Source organism: Colobus angolensis, unplaced genomic scaffold (assembly GCF_000951035.1).
Source record: "Colobus angolensis palliatus isolate OR3802 unplaced genomic scaffold, Cang.pa_1.0 Scaffold453, whole genome shotgun sequence".
Lineage (NCBI taxonomy): Eukaryota > Metazoa > Chordata > Mammalia > Primates > Cercopithecidae > Colobus > Colobus angolensis.
This window is the reverse complement of record NW_012117966.1, coordinates 370000-379409: the sequence shown is the minus strand read 5'-3', so window position 1 is coordinate 379409 and position 9410 is coordinate 370000. Positions and strand designations below refer to the sequence as shown.

Below are 9410 nucleotides of genomic sequence, written 5' to 3'. Positions count from 1 at the left end.
GGGCATGGTGGTGCATACCTGTAATTCCAGCTACTTGGGAGACTGAGGCATGAGAATCTGGAACCCTGGAGGCAGAGGTTGCAGTGAGTCGGAATCACACCACTGCACTCCAGCCTAGGTGACAAAGCGAGATGCTGTCTTCAAAAAAAAAAAAACCTAAGCCTTCAGGAACATTGGGCTAGTACTGTGAAAAGCAGGAGTTTTAGACCTTTGTTAAAGATGTTCCCCAGGCCAGGCATGGTAGCTCACATCTGTAACCCCAGCACTTTGGGAGGCTGAGTCTTGCAGATTGCTTGACTCCAGAAGTTTGAGACCAGCCTGGGCAACATGGCAAGACCCCATCTCTACAAAAAATTAGCCAGGCATGGTGGTGCACACCTGTGGTCCCAGCTACTTGGGAGGCTGAGGTGGGAGGATGACTTGAGCCAGGGAGGTTGTGACTGCAGTGAGCCAAGATTGTGCCACTGCACTCCAGCCTGGGTGACACAGTGAGACCCTGTCTCAATCAATCATTAAAATTAAAACAGTACCTCATGCCTGTAATCCCAGCACTTTGGAAGGCCGAGGTGGGTGGATCATGAGGTCAAGAGATTGAGACCATCCTGGCCAACATTGTGAAACCCCATCTCTACTAAAAATAGAAAAATTAGCTGGGTGTGGTGGCAGGCGCCTATATTCCCAGCTACTTGGGAGACTGAGGCAGGAGAATCACTTGAACCCAGGAGGCAGAAGTTGCAGAGAACCCAGATTGCACCACTGCACTCCAGCCTGGCGACAAAGCGAGACGCCATCTCAAAAAAAAAAAAAAAAAATTAAAACAGGGCGGGCTCTGTGGCAACACTTTGGGAGGCCATGGTGGGCAGATCACTTGAGCCCAGAAGTTTAAGACCAGCCTGGGAAACATAAAACACCTGTCTGTACAAATAAAATAACAAAATTTAGCTGTAGTGCCACATGATCGTAGTCCCCGCTACTCAGAAGGTAGAGGCAAGAGAATTGCTTGCACCCAGGAGGGCAAGGTTATAGCAAGCCGTAATAGCACCACTGTGCTCCAGCCTGGGCAACAGAGCAAGACCTTGTCTCTAAAAAATAACTAATTAATTAAAATATTAAGAATAACAGTAGGCCGGGCGCGGTGACTCAAGCCTGTAATCCCAGCACTTTGGGAGGCCGAGACGGGTGGATCACGAGGTCAGGAGATCGAGACCATCCTGGCTAACACGGTGAAACCCCGTCTCTACTAAAAAAATACAAAAAAACTAGCTGGGCAAGGTGGCGGGCGCCTGTAGTCTCAGCTACTGGGGAGGCTGAGGCAGGAGAATGGCGTGAAGCCAGGAGGCGGAGCTTGCAGTGAGCTGAGATCTGGCCACTGCACTCCAGCCTGGGTGACAGAGCAAGACTCCGTCTCAAAAAAAAAAAAAAAAAAAGAATAATAGTAATAAAGTCCCTTTCTGAAGCCATATCAGGAAATGTGGTTCTCTTATTCTTAACAAAAAAATATAGGTGTGCTGCTGTTGCCCCGTTGCAGGTCAGCCTTACCTGCCTCTGCCAGGCTTGGTGTTGGCACACCGTGGTTCAGGAAGTAAGCTGTGCCCTTATTTATGGAGGACTATTGAGGAAATCTAACCAAGATTCAAATCCAGACTTTCTTTCCTTTCACTAAGGGAATCCAAGAACCTCTAGTTTTCCTGAGTCAAGAATGCACATATGAGCCGAATAAGGCTTGGTCCTTGCCTTCAAGGAGTGCATTCTACCAACAGAGTTACATATTGGGACAAATGAAGTACAGCATAATGGAAGTTCAGTGTGACGTGCGCGCACACACGGCGGGCGTGTGTGTTCCCCTCGAAGTTATTTACTTGACCTTAGTTTAGAAAGGAGGTGCTGCAAGGTCCTACAACCCCAGCAAACCATCCCTTTAACAATAGCAGCCAGAAGAATCTTTTGAAATGTCAACCAGATGGTTGCATTTCCCACCTGATCAGCTGGCTTTCCAAACTCCTCCCTACAGCCTCAGTCCTACTGGGTGACCATGGTCCATTCTCAGCTCTCCCCCACTGGGCTCCAGCCATACTGACTTTCTCAGCATGAGACAGACCATCTCCTGCCCTGAAGGCTTCACCCTTGCTCTTCCCTCTGTACCCATACATAGCTGACTCCTCCTTTAAGACTCAGCTTAAATGTCACATCCTCTAATGGGCTCTCCTGGCCCCCAGTCTCTGTTAATATCTGTGTTTTTCAGTAAAACATAAGCATCATGAAGATAGAAACTGAGCCTAACTTGTTTGTTGCTGTATCTCCAGTGTCTCATACAAATGACAGAAATTCAGCAAATATTGGAAGAGCACATTAGTGAGTGAATAAGTAAGCTGGTCTGGAACTAAACTCGCCTCTGCCTCCCACCCTTACTCAGATCTTATTCTGCACCACTTGATCTAAGTTTGTGTTTCCACCAATCTCACTAGTGTCCCACATCAGAAACCTAGAAGTCTTTTTAGGCTTCTTTCTCACCCTCATCTCTTTCATAGACTCTTCCAGTTGCTTCTCAACCATCTTTCTGTCTTTGGTCTCAAGCTCATTAATTAATGGAAGTATTCTGACACATTGCTGCACTATCCTAGGTCTCCTCCATGGCCTTTCAATATTGAGAGCGGCAGATGCACAATTTTATTGCTCGCCATATCAGAAAAATTGTGCAGAGGACACCCTCAGCCTATGTGTTTATTTGTAGGTTACGTGTGTGCTACTGTTGTAACATAATATTGCAAAACATACACAGATACAGAAAACTTAAAAGGATGTAATGAGGCCGGGCACGGTGGCTCACGCCTATAATCCCAGCACTTTGGGAGGCCAAGGCAGGCGGATCATGAGGTCAGGAGATCGAGACCATCCTGGCTAACACGGTGAAACCCCGTCTTTACTAAATACACAAAAAATTAGCGGGGCAAGGTGGCGGGCGCCTGTAGTCCTAGCTACTCGGGAGGCTGAGGCAGGAGAATGGCGTGAACCCGGGAGGTGGAGCTTGCAGTGAGCCAAGATGGTGCCACTGCACTCCAGTCTGGGCAACAGAGCAAGACTCTGTCTCAAAAAAAAAAAGGTGTGTGGGGGGGGGTGTAATGAAATGAATCATACTTTAAAATATACTGCTTTATTCAAGTGATTTTAAGAAAATTTTTTTTTTTTTAGGCAGTCTCTGTCACCCAGACTGAACTGCAATAGCGTGATCATAGCTCACTGCAGCTTCCACCTCCCAGGCTCAAGAAATCCTCCCACCTCAGCCTCCCAAGTAGCTGAGACTACAGGCACATACCACCACACCCAGCTATATTTTTGTATTTTTTGTAGAGGTGGGGTCTCACTGTGTTGCCCAGGCTGGTCTCAAATTCCTGGACTTAAGTGATCTGCCCACATGGGCTTCCCAGAGTGCTGAGACTACAAGCGTGAGCCACTGTGCCCGGCACAAAATAATGTTATTTAATGAGATGAAAACTTTTTGTGCTTATTAAAGTAGGAATCTATCAAACTATGTTTCATTGCTGAAATGTTTGGTTTGAGCATCTGGTTCTGAGGTTCAGATACTTGGCTTTAATGGCTTTCATTGCTGGAAAAGCGTTTCACTAAGATGTAGATCCCAGTAGGAGAAGCACTTTATTGGTTGCATGGAGGTTCTGATTACTCATGGCATTTACTGTAGTCAGTCCCATGAAGATGTCAGCTCCTCAAAGAATCCTTGTCTGACTCACCTCTTTCTCCTCCGCACGCATATGCACGCTCCCCCGCCGTGTGTGCGTGCACGTCACACTGAACTTCCATTATGCTGTACTTCATTTGTCCCAATATGTAACTCTGTTGGTAGAATGCACTCCTTGAAGGCAAGGACCAAGCCTTATTCGGCTCATATGTGCATTCTTGACTTAGGAAAACTAGAGGTTCTTGGATTCCCTTAGTGAAAGGAAAGAAAGTCCACTGAATCTACCTGAGCTTTGATTTTGTTGAACTTTATTGATTCTCAGGGGTTCCAGCATAAACCCCTGAGATTTAAGGGATTCCGTCTTAAAATCAGTGTCTTTCTGGACCTTCTGTATGTCGTTTGGGTCTATGGGTGGGGAGGACCAGAATCTTTGACAGCTGGAAGACACAGATGGCCTGGAAGCCCACGGTCCCGTGGTCCCTCGCTGAGCATTTGCAAATAGTCAAGTGTCCGGGCCTTTTACCTCAAGAGTGCTGGGAATTTATAGTCTCACCATTGTTGTTTTGTTTTGTTCTGTTTTTGAGACAGAATGTCACTCTTGTTGCCCAGGCTGGAGTGCAATGGTGCGATCTCAGCTCACCGCAATCACTGCTTCCTGGGTTCAAGCTGTTCTGCCTCAGCCTCTTGAGTAGCTGGGATTACAGGCATGCGCCACCATGCCTGGCTAATTTTGTATTTTTAGTAGAGATGGGGTTTCCCCTGTTGGTCAGGCTGGTCTTGAACTCCCAGCCTCAGGTGATCCACCCGCCTCAGCCTCCCAAAGTGCTGGGATTACAAGTGTGAGCCACCGCGCCCAGCCCAGTCTCACCATTTTTTGAGGTGACAGAACAGAGGGCTGAAATTTCTGAAGCTACTTCTGGATTGACCACAGCCTAATGCCCTGTGGCATGTCAGTGACTTCTCTCCCCTACAGAGTTAGTTGACAGATTTCACTGGAGGAACCATTTTAAAAGTAAGGGAGCAGTTTGTACTGTATTCTGCTTCTGAGACAAGGCTGGATGGAAGTCAGCAACTGAAATCTAGCGCACACAGGGACGGACACTTTCCAGGTGGCTTTGCAAGGAAGGCAAGGAAACAAACACAGAACCCGGTGACTGGCTTCTGGGCTCAGATTTTCTTTTGGATTCTTTACCAACAGACCCAAAGGTCTCAAGATTATTATCACTTGCTGGGCTTGGAGGAGATGATGGCCGGATACATTTATCTACTGGTTCTTAAGAAAGCTGTGTTTATGTGAAGAAATTTCAGCTCCCTGATAAGGTCATCTGGAATTGAATTTAATCTTCTGCTTTATTCATTAATCATTATCCAGGCAGCAGAAAATGAATAAAGGAAGACTGAAGTGTTTATGTTGTAAAGTGAAGACCTCATGAACAGTCAAAACACCTTAATGTATTTTGAGGACAAAAGGGCATCATAAACTTAAACAGCAACCTCCCTGATGACATGAAGAACGTGGCCTGGTGGCTGTTTGTTAACAAACTACCCAACATGCATGCTTCTTCCCCACTGAGAGGGCAGGAGCTGCCTGCCTGCTTGTTGTATTTGGGATGATGGTAAACTCCGTGGTTTCCCCCATTCGGAAGGGCACAAGGTGATAGAAAGTGTGGTCCCGCTCGATGGCCACGATGCACTGTTCTTCTTGTTCTGAGGTTACTTGTCAAAGTGTACTTTGCCTTCCAAAATGGTCCTTTGGGGCTTTCTTATAAACCACAGATTGAAGAATGTGGTTATCATGTTAAACATGCAAGAGGCTGGACGCAGTAGCTCACGCCTGTAATCTCAGCACTTTGTTTGTGACTGAATCTTGCTCTGTCACCCAGGCTGGAGTGTAGTGGCATGATCTCGGCTCACTGCAACCTCCACGTCCTGGGTTCAAGCAATTCTCCTGTCTCAGCTTCCAGAGTAGCTGGGATTACAGACGCCCGCCACCATGCCCAGTTAATTTTCGTATTGTTAGTAGAGACAAGGTTTCACCATGTTGCCCAAGCTGGTCTTGAACTCCTGACTTCAGGTAATCCGCCCTCCTCAGCTTTCCAAAGTGCTGGGATTACAGGCATGAGCACTGGTAGTCCCAGCTACCCAGGAGTCTGAGGTGGTAGATTGCTTGAGCCCAGGACGTGGAGGTTGCAGTGAGCCAAGATCTCACTCCAGCCTGGGTGACAGAGTGCGACCCTGACTCAAAAAAAAATAAAGAAAAGAAAAGAAAAAAACGTTCAAGAGCATTTCTTCCTAATATGCGTAAGCATTTGTTGAGTTTAGGAGCAAAGCCTATCTGTGCCTGAGAGGAGGGAACTACAATTTAGTAAAATTTATACTTTTTAGAAGAGAGAATACATTTTAAAGACACTTCACAGAGAGAGGTCCAAGTGTTAAACTCCACAGCCTGCTGTTTGCTTGCGTTATTTTAATTGTAGGTGTCGTACTTGCTCTGTTGCCCAAGCTGGAGTGCAGTGGTGCGATCTCTGCTCACTGCAACCTCTGCCTCCCTGCGTCAAGGAATTCTTCTGCCTCAGCCTTACAGGGATTGCCTCAGCTGGGATTACAGGCATGTGCCACCACACCCGGCTAATGAGACAGGGTTTCTCACCTGTTGGCCAGGCTGGTTTCGAACTTCTGACCTCAGGTGATCCCTCCTCCTCAGCCTCCCAAAGTGCTACATGGTCTTTTCAAAAGACGTTTCAGCTGTGTTCTCCTGGGGCCCTTGGGCCTTTCAGTAAGAAGTGCCCTGGCTGAAAACCCAGACGTTTACATACAGAAGCAGCACGGTGATGTAGAGGGTGAGCAGGGCAGAGGGGCTCACAGTGGACCTCGCACACACCTGGCTCCAGTTTGGCCAGGCCATTTTGCCCTCGTGGGCCTGTGCCTCACCTCAAAAATGGGGTTTCTTCCCTTATGAAGAAGACCCATGAATTAATAACAGAATTGCCAGGAATGCTAAAAACTATCTAAATGCCATGTATTGTTTTCAAGCTGTTACTCCTGGAAGGGGCTGGGTTGGCATTGTTTTAGAGGTTAGGAGCCAAACATCAGCTCATCTATTCTCCAGCTGTTGTTTATCCTCCAGCTTCCTGCTATAGTCAGGCACAAAGTCTTAGAAAAATGGGTTTGTGCTGCTGTATGTTTTGGTGGGCAATAGTTAGGCACACTAATATGTATCACCTTTGTTTACTGAATGGGATGCAGGTGGGGGACCAGAGCACATTCACGTCCCTCGGAAACGGTGGCGTTTAAATGTAGTATGTCCCTTCAGTTCCTCTCTGCCCAGCCCATTGATTGAGCCTTTTTTTTTTTTTTTTTTTTTGAGACGGAGTCTGGCTCTGTTGCCCAGGCTAAAGTGCAGTGGTGTGATCTCTGCCCACTGCAGCCTCCACCTCCCAGGTTCAAGTGATTCTCCTGCCTCAGCCTCCCAAGTAGCTGGGATTACAGTCACCAGCCACCAAGCCTGGCTAATTTTCATATTTTTAGTAGAGATGGGGTTTCGCCATGTTGGCTAGGCTGGTCTCGAACTTCTCACCTCAAATGATTTGCCTGCCTTGTCTTCCCAAAGTGTGGGATTATAGGCGTGAGCCACTGTGCCCAGCCTGATTGAGCCTTTTTATGACATCCCACCAAAAGGATCAGGTTCTCAGCTCCCTCAGCAGTCTGTTCCATTTGTCTCCCTTTTTAAATTCTTTTTATTAGATAGTACACATATAGTATAAAATTCAGAATGTACAAAAGGGCCAGGCACGGCGGCTCATCTCCACACCTGCCAGTCGTACTTCCTTCCTTGCTCTCAAGTCAGTCCCCTTGTCTTCCTGTCCTTGCCCACCACCCTGGTCTGGGCATTGGTGGCCTCTTTCCCTAGTGGCTTTACTAGCTCCTGTCTTTTGCGCGTTCACTCTTTCCTCCCTCCAGTGTTTTCCACCCAGAATGATTTTTTTTAAAAGACATACCTGATTCTGTTACTTCCATACTTGGGACCTTTTGGCGGCTTCCTAGTGCTCATAGGATAAAAAACAAACTGCTTCTCATGCCCTTCAAGGCCTTGCTTGGTCAGGTGCTTGCAGGCCTCCAGGGCCGTTCTCACTGTCTGCAGTCCAGCCATAGGAACTGAACATGCCCGGCTTTGCCTGCCAGAGTCTTCTGTTGCTGTCCGTTGTCTGGAGTGTTGATCTCTTTTCGCTGCCCCATCTAATTGTTGTTAACTCGTCTTCTGGATCTCAGGCTTCACTTCCTCAGGCCTTCACTGGCTCCCCAGACTAGGTCAGGTCCCTACTTAAAACTGACAACACTGTCACTAGAACTTATTAGTGTTATAATTTCCACTTATGCCTGTGATCATTGGATTAACATTTCTTTAAATTATTCTTATTGATGTGGGATAGTTTGTGGACATATGAAAGCATTTTATAAACTATGAAGGATCCTAGAATAAAGGTGGTGGTTATTTAGCGTGCATGTTTATATATGAAGTGAAACTTTTAAGTGTGACATCCATATTGATGAGCGATGGGCAGCAGAGGAAAGTCTCCCTTAGGAGCCCCTGATGAACTGAAGTAGGCCATTCTTCAATCCAGTAGAAGCGCGTTTTGGATGCCAGCATGTGGGCACAGGGATTTTGAAGAGATTAACAAGATCCAGACAGGCCCTTCCAAGCAGCTCGTGTGCTACTGTGTTTTAAAAACCCACGATTGCCCAAGATCTGTCTCCTTTGGTTTTTTCACATGGCCCAGAGCATTTTAGAAAGCCTTATGCAAATTAGGTGATGGGAGCAACACTTCCTTTTGATCTAGGGAGAGAAATTTTTCCTTATGCATCCTTCTAATGATTCTTACCACTCCTCTCTCCTTCCCCAACTCTTTCTCTTTTTTTAAGGGACAGTGTCTCACTGCGTTGCCCAGGCTGGTCTCAAACTCCTGACCTGCCACAGCCTCCCAAAGTGCTGGTACTACAGACGTGAGTCACCTGGCCCTGCCACCTCTCACCTCTTCTATTAAAAGATGTCTTTAGAAGTATCCCCCCTGAAAAGGAGAGGCATCCTGAGATAATTCAAGCCAAGTAAAGCTCATTTCATATCCCTTTTGTTGAACAGGAACTTCTGTGGTGTCCACTCACCAGGAGTTGTCTTTGTGTCTGTCCTTTATCCCCAGGAAACCTGTAGGAAGTGTCAGGGACTCTGGAAAGAACATAATGGCCTCACCTGTGAAGAGCTGGCTGAAAAAGATGACATCAAGTACCGTACCTCTATGTGAGTAACAGAATTCAGAGGGGCTATGGGCTGATTCTCAACTTCCCCATTAACCTGCTTTTTGGCAGAGAGGGCACACTATTGTGGGAAGAACACGCTTGAGCCACCCGAGTCTGGAGTGATCTTGGGGAAGTGACCTAACCCCTGAGCCTCTGCTTTCTCATCTCTGCAGCCTCATGGAGTTATTTCAGTAGACAAATTAACATATAAATGCCTGGCACATGTGAATTCAATAAACGATGGTCCCCCTTTTCCTTATTTTCTATTTTTTTTTTTTTTTTTTAAGACAGAGTCTCGCTCTGACGCCCAGGCTGGAGTGCAGTGGCGCAATCTCGGCTCACTGCAAGCTCCGCCTCCCGGGTTTACGCCATTCTTCTGCCTCAGCCTCCCGAGTAGCTGGGACTACAGGCGCCCGCCATCTCG

At 47.1% G+C, this 9410-nt stretch overlaps 1 protein-coding gene across 1 annotated transcript in view; it reads left to right on the top strand.

Moving 5' to 3' along the window:
• RNF216 (ring finger protein 216) overlaps positions 1–9410 on the top strand; it is a 163095-nt gene that overhangs the window by 122370 nt on the left and 31315 nt on the right. Inside the window, exon 14 of the mRNA XM_011957984.1 lies at positions 8890–8987. Within this exon, the coding sequence (XP_011813374.1) occupies positions 8890–8987 (98 nt within the window). The remainder of the gene's footprint in view (positions 1–8889; positions 8988–9410) is intronic.